Raw genomic sequence first — 22,338 nt, forward strand, 5'->3', positions numbered from 1 at the left:
AATTTCGGCGGGAATTCTGTCTATGCCGGAGGCCTTATTGTTTTTTAGCAATCAGATGGCCTTTTCAATCTCATGTCGGGCTCGGATCATGCTGAGGTCGTGGCGGGTAGCATGCTGTGGCATGTGGTCAAGGGCACTCACATCAAAGACTGAGTCGCGATTGAGATGATCTTCTAAGTGCTCCTTCCAACGAGCACTGACTGCCTCTCTGTCCTTGATCAGCGCCGCTCCATTCTTTGCTTTCAGTGGGGTAGGTCCTTGGGCCACAAATGGTCTTGACCGCACCTAAGAATCCACGCATCTCATGGCTGTCAGCGAGGTGCTGTACTTCCTGCTTTCTTTCAGCCGACCAGCGGTTCTTCAGGTCATGGGTTTTTGTTGGACCTCGGCCTTCAATTGTCTGTAAACCTGCTTTTTTCCCCTCAAATTTTGGTGACGCTTCCAGTTCAGGAGTGCCTTGCGCTTGTGATGTAGTACCTCCTGGATCTCCTGGTTGTTCGCGTCAAATTATAACAATATTAGGCAGGAACTGAAGAATTTAGATTGGGGGCGGCTGTTTGAGGGTAAATCAACATCTGACAATTGGGAGTCTTTCAAATGTCAGTTGATTAGAATCCAGGACCAGCATGTTCCTGTGAGGAAGAAGGATAAGTTTGGCAAGTTTCGGGAACCTTGGATAACGCGGGATATTGTGAGCCTAGTCAAAAAGAAAAAGGAAGCATTCGTAAGGGATAGAAGGCTAGGAACAGACAAATCCCTTGAGGAATATAAAGACAGTAGAAAGGAACTTAAGCAAGGAGTCAGGAGGGCTAAAAGGGGTCATTGGCAAACAGGATTAAGGATAATCCCAAGGCTTTTAATACATATATAAAGATCAAGAGGGTAACTAGGGAAAGGGTTGGCCTGCTCAAGGACAGAGAAGGGAATCTATGTGTGGAGCCAGAGGAAATGGGCGAGATACTAAATGAGTACTTTGCATCAGTATTCACCAAGGAGAAGGACTTGGTGGATGATGAGCCTAGGGAAGGGAGTGTAGATAGTCTCACTCATCTCATTATCAAAAAGGAGGAGGTGTTGTGTGTCTTGCAAAGCATTAAGGTAGATAAGTCCCCAGGGCCTGATGGGATCTACCCCAGAATACTAAGGGAGGCAAGGGAAGAAATTGCTGGGACCTTGACAAAAATCTTTGCATCCTCATTGGCTACAGGTGAGGTCCCAGAGGACTGGAGAATAGCCAATGTTGTTGCTTTGTTTAAGAAGGGTAGCAAGGATAATCCAGGAAATTATAGGCCGGTGAGCCTTACATCAGTGGTAGGGAAATTATTAGAGAGGATTCTTCGGGACAGGATTTACTCCCATTTGGAAACAAATGAACTTATTAGCGAGAGGCAGCATGGTTTTGTGAAGGGGAGGTCGTGCCTCACTAATTTGATTGAGTTTTTTGAGGAAGTGACGAAGATGATTGATGAAAGAAGGGCAGTGGATGTTATCTACATGAACTTCAGTAAAGCCTTTGACAAGGTCCCTCATGGCAGACTGGTACGAAAGGTGAAGTCACACGGGATCAGAGGTGAGCTGGCAAGATGGATACAGAACTGGCTCTGTCATAGAAGACAGAGGGTAGCAGTGGAAGGGTGCTTTTCTGAATGGAGGACTGTGACTAGTGGTGTTCCACAGGGATCCATGCTTGGACCTTTGCTGTTTGTAGTATATATAAATGATTTGGAGGAAAATGTAGCTGGTCTGATTAGTAAGTTTGCGGACGACACAAAGGTTGGTGGAGTTGCGGATAGTGATGAGGATTGTCAAAGGATACAGCAGGATATAGATCGGTTGGAGACTTGGGCGGAGAAATGGCAGATGGAGTTTAATCCGGACAAATGTGAGGTAATGCATTTTGGAAGATCTAATGCAGGTGGGAAGTATACAGTAAATGGCAGAACCCTTAGGAGAATAAAAGCAAAATACTGCGGATGCTGGAAATCTGAAACAAAAACAAGAAATGCTGGAATCACTCAGCAGGTCTGGCAGCATCTGTAGAAAGAGAAGCAGAGTTAACGTTTCGGGTCAGTGACCCTTCTTCGGAACCCTTAGGAGTATTGACAGGCAGAGAGATCTGGGCGTACAGGTCCACAGGTCACGAAGTGACAACGCAGGTGGATAAGGTAGTCAAGAAGGCATACGGCATGCTTGCCTTCATCGGTCGGGGCATAGAGTATAAAAATTGGCAAGTCATGCTGCAGCTGTACAGAACCTTAGTTAAGCCACACTTAGAATATTGCATGCAATTCTGGTCGCCACACTACCAGAAGGACGTGGAGGCTTTGGAGAGGGTACAGAAGAGGTTTACCAGGATGTTGCCTGGTCTGGAGGGCATTAGCTATGAGGAGAGGTTGGATAAACTCGGTTTGTTTTCACTGGAACGACGGAGGTGGAGGGGTGACACGATAGAGGTTTACAAAGTTATGAGCAGCATGGACAGAGTGGATAGTCAGAAGCTTTTTCCCAGGGTGGAAGAGTCAGTTACTAGGGGACATTGGTTTAAGGTGAGAGGGGCAAAGTTTAGAGGGGATGTGCGAGGCAAGTTCTTTACATAGAGGGTGGCGAGTGCCTGGAACTTGCTGCCGGGGGAGGTGGTGGAAGCAGGTACGATAATGACGTTTAAGAGACATCTTGACAAATACATGAATTGGATGGGAATAGAGGGAAACGGTCCCCGAAAATGCAGAAGGTTTTAGTTTAGGCAGGCTTGGAGGGCCGAATGGCCTGTTCCTGTGCTGTACTGTTCTTTGTTCAAACCAGTCTTGATGTTTCCCGGTTGAGAAACCAGGATTATCTTTGCAAGTGCTGATTATGGTAGCTTTGAGGGCAGACTAAGCATTGTAGACATTCTGTGGTTCCTGTTTGTTGAGCGTCACCAAGTTGCTTGTAAGACACTGCCTTAGTCGGTCGTTCTTCGCAGAGTCCTTGATACCATCGACGCTGATTTTCCTGCGGCAGTGCTTCTGCTGCCGCTGCTATTTTTGGACTGGGCTAATGGACATATTAGCTCGGATTTGGTGATGGTCGGTCCAACAGTCATCAGCTCCTATCATGGCACGGATGATGCAAACATCCTTGCGGTCCCTTGCTCGGACAATGACGTAGTCAAGCAAATGCCAATGCCTGGAGCAAGGGTGCTGCCATCAGGTCTTATATTTGTCTCTTGGACAAAATAGGGTGCTTGTTATGACCGGCTCTTGTTCAAGGTATTTCAAGAAGGAGGGCTCCGTTGGTGTTAGCCCTTCTAACAGCTTCCTTGTCAATCACACCTTCCAAAAGATTTGTGTCCTTCCCAACTCTGGTATTTAAGTCTCTGAGGAGGATTAGCTGGTCTTCTTTGGGAACATGGGACAGCAAGTGATCAAGGCTGGAGTAGAATTACTCTTTGGCCTCATCTGTTGCTTATTAGATTTTTGAAATCTCGGGGAGTCAAAGGTTATGCGGAGCAGGTCCAAATGAGGAGTTGAGGCCTGAGGCAGGTCAGCCATGAACTTATTGAATGGCGGGGCAGGCTTGAGAGGCTGAATGGCATACTCCTGTTCCTATTTCTTATGTTCTTATGTTCTAGGGTTGGGGCCAATGCACTGACAACTGTGGCATGCTGTTTCCAGGCTAGGATGAGCTGGAGAGTCATGAGACGTTAGTTTATCCCACAAGGGCGTGCAGCATGTTCATTTTTTATGGCGAAGCCAACCCCGTGGAGTTGGTGCTCTTCTTCTGGTTTACCTTTTCAGAAGGTGTATCCACCACCTTGTTCCCTGAGCTGGCCTTCTCCAGCCCACCGTGTCTCACTCACGACAAGCGATATCAATGTTGCAGTGGCTGAGTTCTCGGGCTATGATAGCGGTGCAACGTTCAGGTCCATACCAATGTGCCAATAAACTTTAATAGTGAGATACAGCACTCAATATCACCTCTCAAATTGCATCCGCCACCAGTGACAACCAGCAGCCCCCAATATTTCATCCGTGTTCAAAAATCCAAAATATTCTTTCCAGATGTAACAAGTTTAGAAGGGCAAAAGTCTATAAAGCAGTGCTTAATATTTATCAGAATTAAAATGCATTAAGAACATTTCATTTGCTCATTAATCTGCTTCACTGCAATCTCAGGACCCAATTACAATATAGCTCTTTTTTAATCTGTACTGAGGACGGGTACAAACATTCAAAATTAGTTACTTCTCATTCACTACCTACACTACAGTATTGCATTTGCAGCCAAGAAATACAACGTGAACCACGGCCTTCAAATGTACTTGCACTCTTAGTTCTTGAGAGAATGTTAGTTCCAGCTGACATTGGGGAATTCACTCCCTATATTGCTCAACTGTTTTACTGAATTGGTATCAATAGAGAAGAGTGTACACAGTGTTCATAACACCCAAGTCCTGTGATTTTTGAAACAATTTAGAATGTTATTTAACAAAAATGTACTGGGTAACTGGGTGGTGCAGTGGGCGAGACTCTCATCACTCATCTCTGGGACTCAAGTTAAAATTCAACTCAGATTAATGGGATTGAAGTCTCCTCTTGTCTGCTCATTTCAAACTTTGTCGGCCCTGGAGGACTGGAAAAGACTGCTCTCTCATTGATGGATGCAAATTTCCAACAAGATTTCAAACCAGCTCCTTGTGCACATCGGCCTACAGCAAAAAAGTTCCTAACTCAGTACTAATAGGCAATCTCACTCAGAGATCACAGTTTGGCTGGCGTGGCAGACAGAAAAAAATGTCATATCGTGCAGTCAGGACTGCTTGAGGTTGGGACTCAGGCATGCTGTTGGGAAATTAGTTTCTGGCTGTGCTATAACTAATCTGTGAATGCTTGATGCCAACACTGTGTACTCAAAATGGGATAACTTCCATTCACTAGCATCAGCCTCACTTGACATGCACAAAACAATTTAACAGGGGGAAAATGTTTATGTTGAGTATGGCAATTACTCATGATTCGGCTGAACACATGAACAATTTAATCATACAAGGCTCTCTCAGTATGTTTCCAGTTCAACGAGGAAGGAGACACTGCTGGATCTGGTTCAAGGTGGGTCAAGTGAATCAAGTGGCAGTAGGGGAATATTTAGAGAATGACCACAGCATCATAAGCTTTAGGTCAGCTATGGAAAAGAACAAGGAGAAATCCAGAGTAAAAATACTTAATTGGAGAGGAAACAATTTCAGTGGGGTAAGAACAAATCAAGTAAAATGCAAAGATGACAGAATCATTACAGTGCAGGAGGCCGCCATTCGGCCCATCATGTCCGTACTTGCTCTCTGAAAGAGCAACTCCCTCAGTTCCATTCCCCTGCCTTCTCTCCATTACCCTGCATATTCTTCCGTTTCATATAACTGTCTAATTCCCTTTTGAATGCTTCAAATGAACCTGCCTCCACCACACTCTCAGACAGCGCATTCCAGACCATTACAACTCGCTGCGTGAAAAAGTTTTTCCTCATGTCACTTTTGCTTCTCTTACCAAATACGTTAAATTTGTGCCCTCTCACTCTCAATGTTTTCAAGAGTGGGAACAGTTTCCATCTACTCTGTCCAGACCCCTCATGATTTTGAATACCTCTATCAAATCACCTCTCAGCCTTCTCTGCTCCAAGGAAAACAGTCCTAACTTCTCCAATCTATCTTCATAACTGAAATTCCTCATCCCTGGAACTATTCTCGTGAATCTTTTCTGTACTCTCTCCAATGCCCTCATGTCTTTCCTAAAGTGCGGCGCCCAGAACTGGACGCAACACGTCAGCTGGGGCCGAACTAGTGTCTTATACAAGTTCAACATAACTTCCTTGCTCTTGTACTCTACGCCCCTATTAATAAAGCCCAAGACACTGTATGCTTTATTAACCACTCTTTCAACCTGTCCCGCTATCCTGCTATCTTCAATGAATTATGCACATATACACCTAGGTCCTTCTGCTCCTGCACCCCCTTTAGAATTGTACCCTTTATTCTATATTGTCTCTCCGTGTTCTTCCTACCAAAATGAATCACTTCACATTTCTCTGCATTGAACTTCATCTTCCCCCTGTCTGTCCATTCCACCAACTTGTCTATGTCCTTTTGAAGTTCTACACTACCCTCCTCACAGTTCACAATGCTTCCAAGTTTCGTATCATCTGCAAACTTTGAAATTGTGCTCTGTACACCAAGATCTAGGTCATTAATATATATCAGGAAAAGTAAGGGTCCCAACACTGATCCCTGGGGAACTCCACTGTAAACCTTCCTCCAGCCCAAAAAACATACATTAGCCACTACTCTTGGTTTCCTGTCACTCAACTAATTCCGTATCTATGTTGCAACTGTCCCTTTTATTCCATGAGCTACAAGTTTGCTCACAAGTCTGTTGTGTGACACTGTATCAAACGCCTTTTGAAAGTCCAAGTACACCACATCAACAGCATTGCCCTCATCAACCCTTTCTGTTACCGCTTCAAAAGACTCCAGCAAGTTAGTTAAACATGATTGTCCCTTAAGAAATCTATGCTGGCTTTCTTTAATTAATTCACATTTGTCCGTGTGACTATTGATTTTGTCCCGAATTATTTTTTCCAGAAGTTTTCCCACCACCGAAGTTAAACTAGCTGGCCTGTAGTTGCTGGGCTTATCTTTATTCCCTCCTTTACACAGTCCTCTGGCACCACTGAGTCTAAGGAAGACTGGAAAATTATGGCCAGTGCCTCAATGACTTCCATCCTCACTTCCCTCGGTATCCAAGGATGCATCTCATCTGGTCCTGGTGCGTTATCCACTTTAAGTACAGACAACCTATCTAACACTTCCTCTTTATCAAGTTTAAATCCTTCTAGTGTTTGACTTAACTTCTGTTGCAACATTGCCTGGGTTGCATCTTCTTCCTTGGTAAAGATAGATGCAAAGTATTCATTTAAAACCTCAGCTATGCCCTCTGTCCCCATGTATAAATCCCCTTTCTGGTCCCTCATCGGCCCCACTCCTCTTTTTACCACCCTTTTACTATTTATATTCCTACAGAAAACTTTGGGATTTCCTTCAATGCTCGCTGCCAGTCTCTCTTCATGCTCTCTCTTTGCTTCTCTTATTTGAGTTAACACTTCCCCTTTGGACCTTCTATATTCAGCCTGGTTCTCAATAGTATTTTTACCTGGCATCCGTCATAAGCACACTTTTTCTTCTTTATCTTAATCTCTACCTCTTCTGTCATCCAGGGAGCTCTGGATTTGTTGGCCCTACTTTTCCCCTCAAGGGAACATACCATGACTGTAGTGAAGACAGACACAAAATACCTGTTCAATACTTCCGCCATTTCCTCGTTTCCCATTAATTCCCCAGTCTCTCACTCTAAGGAACCAACACTTGCTTTAGTTACTCTTTTCCTTTTTAAATACTTGTAGAAACTCTTACTGTTGTTTTTATTTCTAGCTATCTTTCTCTTGTACTCTAATTTCTCTCTCCTAATTATATTTTTAGTCATTCTTTGCTAGTTTCTAAAATCTGTCCATTCTTCTGACCTACCACTAATCTTCACAGTATTGTATGCTTTTTCTTTCAATTTGATACGATCCTTAACTTCCTTAGTTAGCCATGGATGGTGCATCCTTCTCATAGAATCTTTCAATCTCAATGGAATATATCTTAGCTGAGAGCTATGAAATATCTCCTTTAATGTCTGCCACTGCTTCTCTACTGTCCTACCTTTAACCTACTTTCCCAGTTCACTTCAGCCAACACTGCCCTCATACCCTTGTAAATGTCTTTAAGTTTAAGACACTAGTCTTAGACCCACATGTCTCATCCTCAAACTGAATTTGAAATGCATCAACATCCTGGGGGTTACCATTGACCAGAAACTGAACTGTACCAGCCATATAAGTACTGTGGCTACAAGAGAAGGTCAGAGGCTGGGAATTCTGCAGCGAGTAACTCATCTCTTGACTCCCCAAAGTCTGTCCACCATCTACAAGGCACAAGTCAGGAGTATGACTCTCCATTTGCCTGGATGAGTGCAGCTCCAACAGAACTTAAAAAGCTCAACAACATCCAGGACAAAGCAGCCCGCTTGATTGGCACACCATCCACCACATTGAACAAGCACTTCCTCCACTACCACACAGTGTGTACCATCTACAAGATGCACTGTAGCAACACAGCAGTGTGTGTGTACTACATCACAAGGACTGAAGCGGTTCAAGAAGGCGCCTTCAAGGGCAAATAGGGATGGGTAATAAATGCTGGTCTAGCCAGCAACACCCACATTCTGCGAAACAATAAAAAAGGTTATCATGTTATGATCACTGTTGCCTAGATGCTCCTTTACTATGAGGTCATTAATTAATCCTGTCTCTTTGCACGTGACCAGGTTTACAATAGCCTGCTCCCTGGTTAGCACTAAAACGTAATGTTCTAATAAACTGTCCCAAATATACTCTATTCATGACTTGGATGAAGAGACAGCGAGTAACCTATCTAAGTTTGCTGATGATATGAAGCCATTAATATGGAGTGTAAATAGCAGAGGCCCCAGCACTGATCCTTGCAGCACCCCATTATTCACTGCTTGCTAATTTGAAAATGCCCCATTTATGCCCACTCTCTGCTTCCTGTCTGTTAACCAATCCCCTAATATATAACCCCCAATACCATGAGCCCATATCTTGCCTATTAACCTTTTACGGGACACCTTATCGAATGCCTTTTGGAAATCCAGGTATACTACATCTACTGGTTCCCCTTTATCGACCTTACTCGTTACATCCTTAAAAAGTTCGAATAAACCTGTCAAACAGGATCGCCCTTCAGTAAAACTATGCTGACTTGTTCTAATTATACTATGCTTTTCCAAGTACAATGTTAAGACATCTTAAACAATAGATTCCAGCATCTTCTCAATGACGGACATTAGGCTAACTGGCCTGTAGTTCCCTGTTTTCTCTCTCTCTCTTTTCTTGAAAAGCGGTGCAACATTTGCCAACTTCTAATCTGATGAGACCATTCCCAAATCTAAGGAATTCTGGAAAATCATAGCCAGCACATCCATTATCTCTGCAGCTATCTCTTTTAGAACTCTAGGCTGCAGGCCATCTGGTCCCAGGGACATGTCAAATTTTAGTCCCTCAGGTTTCTCTAATATTTTTTCTCGGCTGATATCAATTTCCTTAATTTTCTCATTCTTTTTAGCCCCTAGGTTACTGCCTATTTCTGGTATGGAACTTGTGTCTTCTGTGAAAACAGACACAAAATATTGGTTCAATGCTTCTGCCATTTCCTCATTCCCCATGATGATTTCTCCTGACTGCCTCTATGGGAACAATGTCTACTTTAGCTACTGTCTTCCTTTTTATATACCTATAAAAGCTCTTACAATCTGTTTTTATATTGTTAGCCAGTTTACTCTCATTCTATTTATTCTCTTATCAGCAGCTTTTTGGTGGCCCTTTGCTGGTTTCTAAAACACTCCGAATCCTCAGACTTGCTATTTTTTGCAGCTTTATAAGCGTCTCTTTTTAGTCAATTACTCTCAACTTCCTGATTGAGCCACAGATGCGTCTTTCTTGACAAGTTTTTGTTTTTGAACAGAATGTACTTTTGTTGAACCCTTGGAATGGTTTCTTTAAATGGTTCCCACTGTTCATTTACTGCCATACCTTCCAGTCTATTTACCCAACTAACCTTAGCCAGCTCGCCCCTCATATCTTCATATTTGGCTTTGTTTAAGTTTAAGATTCTTGTTTGTGATTGACATATGTCACTTTCAAACTTAACATAAAATTCAATGGTATTATGATCACTATTTTCCAATGGATCTTTTACCACGACATTGCTTATTAATCCTGCGTCATTAAACAATACGGGATCTAAGATAGCTTTATCCCTAGTCGGTTCTACAAAGTATTGCTCCAAGAAACTGTCATGAAAACATTCTACAAACTCATCTTCTAGACAACTGTTGCCAATTTGATTGTCCCAATATAACTACTGTTAGAGGGCCTGCAAACTACTCTCATCAGTGTTTTCTGACTCTTGCTATTCCTAATTTCTACCCAAACTGATTCTACTTCATGATCTTCTGAGGCCAAATCCCTTCTTATTAATGTCCTTATGTCATCCTTTACTATCAGTTCCTTTGCCATTCTGTCTGTCTCTCTGAAATATGGTGGACCCTGGAATATTCATTTCCCAGCCTAGATCTCCTTGTAACCATGTCTTGACAATGGCAAGTAGATCTAGATTATTTACCTCTAACCATGCCTCTATTCATCTAACTTATTACAGATCCTTTGTGCATTCAGATAAAGGAACTTTAATTTCATTTTTTTTGTCTCTATTCCCTGCAATGACATTACTTGCCGATGTACAATTTTTGTTGAACACTCTGTCCCTTCTTGTCCCATTTTGTTGGCATTTACCCACATCACTAGCCTGCTCCGATGCTCTGACCTCTTTCTTTGGATTTCTAAGTTTACCTTAACCCAAACCCTCCTCCCCCACTCTGTTAGTTTAAAGCCCTTTCCACAGCCCTCATTATGCGATTAGCCAGGACATTGGTCCCAGCCTGGTTCAAGTGAAGCCAATCCCATCGAATAACTCCCTCTTCCCTGAGTACTGATGCCAGTGCCCCAAGAATCGAAACCCCTTCTTCACACACCACTCTTTGAGCCACGCATTTAGTTCTCTAATCTGTTTGACCCTGTGCCAATTTGCACTTTGGTCAGATAACAATCCAGAGATGATTACCTTTGATGTTCTACATTTTAGTCTGCACCCTAACTCCTCAAATTCTATAAGCAGATCATTTCTGGTTCTACCTATGTCATTTGTTCCAACATGGACCACAACAACTGGATCTTCCCCCTCCCTTTCCCATTCCAGGTTCCTCTCCAGCCATGAGATGTCCTTAACCCTGACACCGGGCAGGCAATACAGCCATCGGAGCTCCCGGTCGCAGCTGCAGAGAGCAGTATCTATCGCCCTGACTTTACTGTCTCCTATCACTACAACATTCCTCTTCACTCCTACCACTGGACAGTGGAATGGCATCTTTCACCATGATCAGTCCGCTCATTCACCTTGCAGTCCTTCTCTTCATCCACACAGGTAGCAAGGACCTCGTACCTGTTGGACCAGATCAAGGGGCTGAGGCTCCTCCATCACTACATGCTGATTCCCCCACCTCCCTCACTCGCAGTCACATCCTCTTGCCCTTGACTATTGGCCATCTCTAATGTTCTCCCTACTCTAAGGGTGTGACCTCCTCCTGGAACAAAGTGTCCTGGTAACTCTCCCCCTCCCTGATGCTCCATAATGTCTACAACTCAGTTTCCAGCTCAGCAATTCTGAACTGAAGTCGTGCAAGCTGCAGACACTTAATGCAGACATGGTTACCCGGGATTGCAGTGCATTCCATAGATTCCCACATGCTGCAGTTGCAGCACACCACTGGCCCTGCCATCTCTGTACAACCTTATTTTTTTAATTAGTCAATTATTTAATAATTCACACAACTGAAGTAATGGAAAATTGGACTCACCTACCTTGGAGTCAAAGGAAGACGATTCACCAGCTGCTGGAGGCTAAAAAAGATAGGAAATGGAGGCCCTTTTTTCCCCTCTGCACCAAATTCCCACCTACACCAAATTTGCAACTTCACTCTGGCAAATGTCTCACTCAGCCAGATGTCTCCTCACTGAAGACCAACAGTACAGCTCCCACTTTCCCCAATACTGGTGCCAGTGCCCCATGAATCGAAACCCATTTCTCCCACAACAATCTTTGAGCCACGCATTCAACTCTCTAATCTTATTTACTATATGCCAATTCGCTCATGGCTCAGGTAGTAAATCGACAGATTACCACTTTGGGGGTCTGCTTTTTAATTTAGACCCTAGCTGTTCATAATCCTTCAGCAGAACCTCTTTCCGAGCCCCATCTGAGTCACTGGTACCCACAAGGACCAGGATCAATGGATCCTCCCCCTCCCACTGCAAATTCCTCTTCAGCTCTGAAGAGACATCCCAAACCCTGAAACCGGGCAGGCAACACAGCCTTCTAGACTTATGCTCTCGGCTGCAGAGAACTGTGTCTATCCTCGACTACACTCTTCCCTACTACAACTACATTTCTACATACTCCCTACACCACAGTGCCATGGTCAGTTCACTCATCCACCCTGCAGCCCCCGTCCTCGTCAATACAAGCTGCAAGAACCTCGAACTTGTTCAAAAATTGCAAGGGCTGAGGCTCCTCTGGTGCTATCTTCTCCATACCTGCCTCACTCACAGTCAGACCCTCCTGTCACTGGCCACGGACCAAATCAGAAGACCCTAGCCTAAGGGGTGTGACGGCCTTCTGGAACAAAGTGTCCAGGTAACTTTCCCCCTCCCTGATGCAGTACAGTGTTGATAAGTCACCAGGACCAATGAGATCCAAGAATACTTAAGGAACTAAGCGTGGAAACAGCACAGGCACTGGTCATTATCTTCCAACCCTCCTCTATACAGGTGTGATGCCACAGGACTGGAGAATTGGAAATGTTACACCTTTGTTCAAAAGGACAAGCCCAGCAACTACAGGCCAGTCAGTTTAACCTTGGTTATAGGAAAATATTCAGAAACTATAATTTGGGACAAAATTAATAGTCACTTGAACAAACGTGGATTAATTAAGTAAAGCCAGCACACATTTGTTAACGGCAAATCCTGGTAAACCAGTCTGAGTTTTTTCATAAGGTAACAAAGGGTTGATGAGGTTGATGTGGTGTACATGGATTTTTTATTCTGTCATAGAATGTGGACATTGCTAGCAAGGTCAGCATTTGTTGCCCATCCCTAACTGCCCTTGAAAAGATGGTGGTGAGCCGCCTTCTTGAACCGCTGCAGTTCATCTGGTGCAGGTACACTAACAGTGCCATTAGGAAGGAAGTTCCAACATTTTGATCCAACAACAGTGAAGGAACGGCGATATGGTTCCAAGACAGAATGGTGTGAGGTTTGGAGGGGGAACTTGCTGGTCGTGGTGTTCACATGCGTCTTCTGCACTTCGAGGTGGTACAGGTCGCAGATTTGGAAGGTGCTGTCGAAGGAGCCTTGGTGAGTTCCTGCAGTGCATCTTGTGGATGGTACACACTGCTGCCTCTGTGTATTGGTAGTGGAGGAAGTGAATGTTTAAGGTGGTGGATGGGGTGCTGATCAAGCAGACTGCTTTGTCCTGGATGGTGTTGAGCTTCTTGAGTGCTGTTGGAGCCGCACTCATCCAGCCAAGTGGAGAGTATTCCATCACCCTCCTGACTTCTGCCTTGTAGATGGTAGGCAGACTTTAGGGAGGCAGGAGGTGAATTATTCGCCTCAGAATTCCCAGTCTCTGACCTGCTCTTACAGTCACGGTATTTATATGGCTGTTCCATTTCAGTTTCTGGTCAATGGTATCCCCCACGACCTTGACAGTGGAGGATTCAGCAAGGGTAATGCCACGGAATGTCAAGGGGAGATGGTGAGATTTCCTCTCGTTGGAGATGGTCACTGTCTAGCACTTGTGTGGCATGAATGTTACTTGCCACTTATCAGCCCAAGCCTGAATGCTGTCCAGGTCTTGCTGCATATGGACATGGGCTGCTTCAGTATCTGAGGAGTTGTGAATGGTACTGAACATGGTGCAATCATCAGCAACATTCCCACTTCTGACCATGTGATGAACATACGAATTCAGAGCAGAAGTAGGCCATTAAATAAGATCATGGCTGAGCTGTGTGTGTTTCAAATTCGACACTCCCATCTACCCACAATATCCACTGATTCCCTTGCCTTACAAGAATCTGTCTAACTCCACCTTAAGTATATTCAATGACCCCACCTTCTGAGGTAGAGAATTCCAAAGTTACACAACCCTCAAGAGAAAAAATTTCTCCTCATCTCTGTCCGAAAAGGGCGATCCCTAATTTTAAAACAGTGCCACCTAGTTCTGGACTCACCCACAAGAGCAATCATCCTTTCCACATCCACCTTGTCAAGACCGTTCAGGATCTGAGATACTTCAATCAAGTCTCCCCTCACTCTTCTAAGCTCCACTGAAAACAAGCCTAGTCTTTCCAACCTTTCCTCATAACACAACCCGCTCATTCCAGGTATCAATCTAGTATACCTCCTCCGAACCAGGTCCAACGCATTCACATCCTTCCTTAAATAAGGAGACCAAAACTGCATACAGTATTCGAGATGTGGTCTCGCCAATGCCCTGTATAACTGAAGCATAAGATTCTTATTTTTATTTTCAATTCCTCCTGTAATAAAGGGTAACATTCCATTAGCCTTCTTTGTTACTTGCTGTACCTGCACACTAACTTTTTGTGACTCATGCACGAGAACATCTGCCCCTCGGAATTCTGCAGTCATTCTCCATTTAAGTAATACTCTGCTTCACATTTTCCCACATTATACTCCATCTGCCAGATTTTTGCCAACTCACTCAACCTATCTATATCGGTCTGCAACCTCATGTCCTCTTCACAACATGCTTTCCTACCTATCTTTCAGTCATCTGCAAATTTAGCTACCATGCCATTGCTCCCCTCATCTAAGTCATTGATATAAATTGTAAAAAGTTGAGCCCCCAGCACAGCCCCCTGCAGGACTCCACTCGTCACATCCTGCCAATCAGAAAAGGACCCGTTTATGCATAGTCCCTATTTTCTGCCAGCTAGCCAATCTTCTATCCATGCTAATATGTTACCCGCTACAACATGAGCTCCGGCTTTACACAATAACCTTTTATGTAGAACCTTGTCAAATGCCTCCTAGAAATTCAGGTACAGCACATCAACGGGCTCCCCTTTATCCACGGCGTATGTTACTCCTTCAAAGAACTCCAATAAATTGGTTAAACATGATTTCCCTTTCACAAAACCATACTGACTATTCCTGACTACCTTTGAGTTTTTGTAAGTGCCCAGCTATAACCTCCTTAATGATCGATTGTAACATCTTCCACATGACAGTCGTGAAGCTAACTGGCTTGAAGTTACATGTTTTCTGTCTACCCCCCCCCACCCACTTCTTGAATAGAGGGGTTATCTTTCCCACTTTCCAGTCTGATGGAACCTTTCCAGAATCTAGCAAATTTTGAACAATTAACACCAACGCATCTACTACCTCATTAGCCACCTCTTTCAAGACGCGAGGATGAAGTCCAACAGGACCTGGGAATTGTCAGCCCACAACTCCATCAGTTGGCTCAGTACCACTTCCCTGGTGATTGTAATTTCACCAAGTTCTTCTCTTCCTTCCACCTCCTGATTTACAGATATTACTGGAATGCTTTTTGTGTGCTCTATCGTGAAGACAGAAGGAAATTATTTGTTCATTTCATCTGCCATTTCCTTATTATCTATTAACTCCCCATTCTCACTCTCCGGAGGACCAACACTCACTTTACGTATTCTTTTGTTTTTTTTATACCTGTAGAAACTCTAACTATCCATTTTTACATTGCCAGCTAGCTTCCTCTCATACTCTAATTTCTTTCTCCTGATTAACCTTTTAGTCATTCTCTGCCATTCTTTATATTCTGACCAATCATCTGAGCTGCCACTCATCTTTGCACAATTACATGCTTTTTCCTTATGTTTGATGCTTTCCTTAACTTTTTTAGTTAGTTAATCATGGATGGTGGGTCCTACCCTTAGAATTTTTAGAGTAGAAATATACTTATCCTGAGTATTCTGAAATATCTCCCTGAATGACTACCACTGCTTCTCCATTGATCTATCTCCTAGCCTAGTAAACCAGTTCACTTCAGCTAGTTCAGCTTTCATGCCCACATAGTTGCCCTTATTTAAGTTTAAAATACTAGCCTTAGACCCACTCTTCTCTCTTTCAAACTGGATGTAAAATTCAATCATGTTGAAGGTCATTGATGAAGCAGCTGAAGATGGTTGGGCCTAAGACACTACCCTGAGGAACTGCTGCAGCAATGCTTTAGGGTGGAGATGATTGGCCTCCAACTAAAGTCTGGCTCAGGTAAAAAATTAAAACCCGACCCGGAGCCCGACCCGACAACAGCCAACCCGAACCCGACCCCTTTAATTTTTTTAAATACCCAACACCGACACGTATTCGGGTTTGGTCGGGTAGCCAGGCTTTAGGCCAGTGATTGAGTACAGGTGCCAGTTTTTAAAAAAACACTGGTTTCAAACAGATGAAGGCGCTGCGACCTTGAACACTTGCGGGAAAAAAAGTATTCACTTCAGGAAATCATGCAATGTAACAAACAAGCTTCTGAACTGTTCAAGTTCCGATGTCATTAACAAAAAAAAAATCTGTGGTGAACTCAGGTTGGGAAGTTTATTCTCCCTATTTCCAGATAATTTTAAATCCTTGGGCCAAGAATAGATTAAAGCAAGAGCTCAGTTGACGTTTCTGTACTTACTGTTACTGGTATCTTCCCCAGTCTTGTTACCTTCTCCCGCCTTTGATAGATTTCAGAGTGCAAGGGGTTGAGTTAATTTCACTCAGGTGCTTTATGTCAGAACTTGTAGCTGTTTCTTTCCCCCCACCCCTCTCATCTCTGATTTCTGTTTGTCCTGATCTTTGTCCACATCCAGCCCAACCCGACCCCGAATTTTGGACCCAGAAGAGAGACCAAACCCGAACCTGACACACGTCGTCAGTTTCGGGTCAGGTCGCCATGCTCTACCTCCAACAACGACAACCATCTTCCTTTGTGTTAGGTATGACTCCAACCAATGGAGTCTTTTCCCCCTGATTCCCACTGACTTCAATTTTGCCATTGCTCCTTGATGCCATACTGAGTCAAAAGCTGCCTTGATGTCATGGCCAGTCACTCTCACCTCACCTCTGGAATTCAACTATATTGTCCTTATTTGGACCAAGGCTATAATGAAGTCGGGAGCCGAGTGGCCCTGGCAGAACCCAAACTGAGCAGTGAGCAGGTTATTGCTAATTAAGTGCCACTTGATAGCACTGTCAACAAAACCTTCCATCACTTTGCTGATGATCGAGAGGGGGCAGATAAAGCAGTAATTAGCCAGATTGGATTTGTCCTGTCTTTTGTGAATAGGACATACTTGGGCAATTTTCCACAGTGCTGGGTAGATGCTAGAGTTGTAGCTGTACTGGAACAGCTTGGCTAGGGAGCAGCTAGTTCTAGAGGACAAGTCTTCAGTACTAACAAGATGTTGTCAGGGCACATAGCCTGGGCTGTATCCATTGCCTTCAGCCACTTCTTGACATCACATGGAGTGAATCGAATTGGCTGAAGATTGGCATCTGAGATACTGAGGACCTCAGGAGGAGGCCGTGATGGATCATCCACTCAGCACTTCCGGCTGAAGATGTTTGCAAATGCTTCAGCCTTGTCCAAAAGGCATTTGATAAAGTGCCACAAAACAGGCTTATCAGCAAAGTTAAAGCCCATGGAATAAACAGGACAGCAGCAACATGGATACGAAATTGACTAACAGACAGGAAACAAACAGTAACTGTGAAGTTATTTTTCAGACTGGAAGGCGGCATATCGTGGGGTTTTCCAGGCTGTTGGAAGCCCTGCTTTTTTGATATATATTGAAATGGACTTGGGTGTACAGGGCACAATTTCAAAATTTGCAGATGACACAAAACATGGAAGTATTGTGAACTGTGAGGAGGATAGTGATAAACTTCAAGAGGACATAGGCTGGCTGTGGGTGGACAAGCTGATGAAATTTAATGCAGAGAAGTGTGAAGTGATTCTATTTGGTCGGAAGAATGAGGAGGCGCAATATAAATTAAAGGTACAATTCTAAAGGCGGTGCAGGAGCAGTGGGACCTGAGGGTATATGTGCATAAATCATTGAAGGTTGCAGGGCTGGTTGAGAAAGTAGTTAATAAATCATATGGAATCCTGGGCTTTATAAACAGGGCATAGAGTACAAAAACAAGGAAGTTATGATAAACCTGTATAAAACACTAGTTCGGCCTCAACTGGAGTATCGTGTTCAGTTCTGGGTACCACACTTTCAGAAGGATGTGAAGGCATTAGAGAGGGTACATAAAAGATTCATGAGAATGGCTCCAGGGAAGGGGAACTTCAGTTACATGGATAGGTTGGAGAAGCTGGGTATGTTTTCCTTGGAGAAGAGAAGATTAAGAGGAGAGTTGATAAAGGTGTTCAAAATCTTGAGGGGTCTCAGAGGTAGAGTAGATAGGGAGCAATTGTTCTCATTGGCCGAAGGATCCAGAACCAGAAGATACCGATTTAAGGTGACTGACAAAAGAAGCAAAAGCAACATGAGGAAAAACTTTTATTCACAAGTGGTTCGGATCTGGAATATACTGCCTTAGAGTGTAGTGGAGGCAGATTCAATCAATGCCTTCAAAAGAGAACTGGATAATTATCTGAAGAGAAAATATTTGCAGGGCTACGGGGAAAAGGCAGGGAAGTGGGACTAGGCGAGTTGCTCTTGCAGAGAGCTGGCACAGACACAAAGGGCTGAATGTCATCCTTCTGTGTTGTAACCATTCTATGACTCTAGTTGTGATGGGATTGTTATTAAAAACCCAACTAGTTCAGTACTATTCCTCAGGGAAAGGAACCCGTCACCCCTATCTCATCTGGCCTCTATGACTCCAACCCCAGACTAAATTGTTAAATCCTTGCCGAGAACAAACTTTTATATAAAGTAACATTCGCGCCACACAAGTGGCGGGCAATGACCATCTCCAACAAGACAGAATCTAACCACCTCCCCTTGACATTCATTGGCATTAACATTGCTGAATCGCCCACTATCAACATTCTGGGGGTTACCATTGACCAGAAACTGAACTGGAGTAGCCATATAAATACCGTGGCAGGTCAGAGGCTAGGAATCCTGCGGCAAGTAACTCACCTCCTGCCTCCCCAAAGCCTGTCGACCGTCTACCAGGCACAAGTCAGGAGTTCGACTAAATATTCTCCACTTGCCTGGATGGGTGCAGCTCCAACAACACTCAAGAAGCTCGACACCATTCAGGACAAAGCAGCCCACTTGATTGGCATCCCATCCACAATCATTTAATCCCTCCACCACCGACACGCAGTGGCAGCAGTGTGTACTATCTATAAGATGCACTGCAGCAACGCACCAAGGTTCCTTCGACAGCACATTCCAAACTCGTGACCTCTACCACCTGGAAGGACAAGGGCAGCAGACGCATGGGAATACCACCACCTGCAAGTTCCCTCCAAGGCACACACCATCCTGACTTGGAACTATATTGCCGTTCCTTCACTGTCACTGGGTCAAAATCCTTGAACTCCTCTCCTAACAGCACTGTGGGTGTACCTACCCCACATGGACTGCAGCGGTTCAAGAAGGCAGCTCACCACCACTTTCTCAAGGGCAATATATGCTGGCCTAGCGACACCTACATCCCATGAATGAATAACAAAAAAAAATTTAAATTTAAAAAATGCATGGATCTAGTCAGTTCAGGGCAGCATATTCATTATTTGCCAACACACCATCTCAATTATTTAAACACTTCAGTAAATGATTTTGAGCATAAATGATTTATAGTGCACACCTCCATCTAAACTCTGGATACATTTCTCACAAGGTAAGAGTGTCTGCACAATGCAAACAACAGAAATGAATGCTACCAAGGATACATGGGTAACCTTTAATGTTAGCTGAGTAATTTCAGGGTAAAATAATTTTAGTTTTCAAAGAATTTACACACACCTTTATTTGTAGTTCCTAACTGGGGCAGATATCATAACTTATGTATAAAGTACATACCTACTTTTACATTTATTTGTTTTTATCTTAAGTAACACTACAATCTAACAGCAAAAATATCAGTGTCAGCTTAATTGCAAGATTTGCTTTGAAACACTCAGATGTACAGCTTTGTCTATGCAGATTTACAACTGTTCATCTTTTATAAATTAGCAACTAAAGTTTGTATTATGTAACACTGAATTTTATTGAAATCTGTGTTCCAAGTCAGTTTCCCTTTTTGACCTCAATAAACTGTATATCATTTCTAAACTAAGAGCAGGAAAGAAATTTGGTTTTACTGAAGTATTCTATAACTAAATACTGAAAGGTTCACAGTCTCAAGACTCAACAGCAGCCCCATGTGTGGGCAGCAACAACAAGCTGAGCCCCTCCCTCTCTCCACCTTCCATGTGGAAGGCAGTAAACAGGCTGAGCTCCTCTCCAGGTGTGGCGCACACAGACGGAGTCCTTTAAACCCACACACAGGTTCTTCCTCAACCTCAGGCCCAGAAATAACCCCTCCATTTCATGCACATACGCCAGTAAGAACGTTTCGCCATTACCTGGCGGGCCATGAGTGACTTTATTTTCTGCATGTCTCAATCTGCTGATTTGGCTCCTGCCACCGATTTATCCAGCCTCAAAGCCGGCGCCCCCCACTCCTGCGAGCACTCACAGCCGCCATCTTCAGATCACGTGATCCGTCACTGCACTGCACCCTGGGAAATGGAGTCCAAAACCGACGGCGCAACAGCACTCTGCCAGCAGTAGAACTACAGCTCCCAGTTTGCATCAGGTGAGTACAGCTCTGCCAGACTTGCTGTGTGGTTTATTCTAAGGCAGCTTTAGCTTTTGGGTTCGGGAGGGGTTGAGGTATGACAAATCCTTTCCATTTCTGAGTTCAAAATAATTGAAACTTGATTGTAGTTGCCAAGTTGTAGTTATAAAAAGGATATTTCTCAAGCATTTTAGCCAAGAAGGAGAAGTGCAATGGAGATGTGATAACACATCATCAACCCCAGAAGGAGACCATTTGGCCCATTTGGTGCATGCCGGCCCCCGTAAAGCAATCCAGCCTGTCACATTCCCGTGCTTTATTTCCGCAGCCCTGCAAGATTATTTTCCTCAAGTGCCCATCCAATTTCCTCACATCCCACAGCACTGACATTGAAGCTGCTCACTATTTGAATGAGCTGCTCCTCAATTTCTGGCTGAACTTCAGCCCTACGCTCTTGATCTAGGCACAAATAACTCTCATTCCACCTTTGCATATGTCTTCTCATCTCACTTTGATAACCTCATACAGTGAGCTGTGCTCCTTTTGAAAGATGTGGCAACACAGATGGGCGCTGGATGCATGTTTTTACTTAAATATATGGAAGGTGCTATTTTTCTGTCAAGATGCCACTTGACATCAACAGTGGAAATTATTTTCACCTTCACTGCCTGAGCAGTAATCTAACAGAGTGGATCACCCACTCCGCTCAGTCCATAAGCATGACCCCGAGCTTCCAGTTGCTCGCCATTTCAACACCCTCTCCCTGCACACCCTGCCCTGCTCTCATGCTCACATCTCTGTCCTGGGATTGCTGCAGTGTTACAGCAAACATCAACACAAGCTCGAGGAACAGCACCTCATTTACTGATTAGGCATGCTACTGCCTGCCGGACTGAACATTGAGTTCAAAGCATAACGGGCCCCCCTTTTTTATTTTTAGCTATTTTTTTCTTTTTTTGTTTGTTTATTTTATTTTAGTTTGTTTCTACTGTGCCTACCCACTTTTTGTAATGTTTGTGCTTGGAGCCAGGGCTGTTCATTTTACTGTCAATTGACACCCTCTCTGTACTAATGCTTTGTCTTTCACCACACCATTAACATACCGTTTGCCTTTGTTCCCTGACCTTCTGGTCAGTTACTCTCTGTGACCTTGTCCTATCAACACCTCTTTTGTTATCTCGTGCCCCACCCCCGCTTTACTTGCTTAAAAACTTCGACATTTCTAATATTTGTCAGTTCTGATGTAGGGTCACTGACCTGAAACGTTAACTCTGCTTCTCTCTCCACAGATGCTGCCAGACCTGCTGAGTATTTCCAGCATTTCTTGTTTTTATTTCAGATTTCCAGCATCTGAAGTATTTTGCTTTTATATTATTGTTGTAGAAACCACCTCATTTTTATTCCATGCCATGATATCAACGGAGTACACTTAAGCAAAATAGCATGCTTCCCTGGTGATATTCAAAATGTCAGCACATTTTGAAACATTAGCTGTGTATTGAAATTATTACTGAAATGAGGTAAGTGGTGTGGGTGGCTTCCACTTTTCACCTCCCAGTTAACCGCAGATAGTGATTTCTTAAAAATGGTGTGTTAGGGTCAAATAAAGAGACAAACTACAGGTTTTCTCATAGGTTAAAAAAAGAAAGATAACTTTTTAAACAATTCCTGAAATGGTTGCAACCTCGTCCACACACCCATTGACATACACATGCATACACAAGAATAAATAGAGAGAAAAGGGTAGGATGCAATTAAAGTCCAAATTACTGTATA

General features: G+C 43.7%; 1 protein-coding gene across 2 annotated transcripts in view; it reads right to left on the reverse strand.

Annotated features, from left to right (window-relative positions):
- The window catches only part of vps50 (VPS50 EARP/GARPII complex subunit), a 321,852-nt gene extending 301,363 nt beyond the window's left edge, over window positions 1-20,489 (reverse strand). For both annotated transcript variants that reach the window (XM_068009984.1, XM_068009978.1), the window contains exon 1: window positions 20,348-20,489. In XM_068009984.1, coding sequence (XP_067866085.1) covers window positions 20,348-20,380 — 33 coding nt within the window. In that variant the 5' untranslated portion in view covers window positions 20,381-20,489. The remainder of the gene's footprint in view (window positions 1-20,347) is intronic.
- Between the last annotated feature and the right edge of the window lie 1,849 nt (window positions 20,490-22,338).

The sequence above is a fragment of the Heterodontus francisci genome, chromosome 2, assembly GCF_036365525.1.
Source record: "Heterodontus francisci isolate sHetFra1 chromosome 2, sHetFra1.hap1, whole genome shotgun sequence".
Classification (NCBI taxonomy): Eukaryota; Metazoa; Chordata; class Chondrichthyes; order Heterodontiformes; family Heterodontidae; genus Heterodontus; species Heterodontus francisci.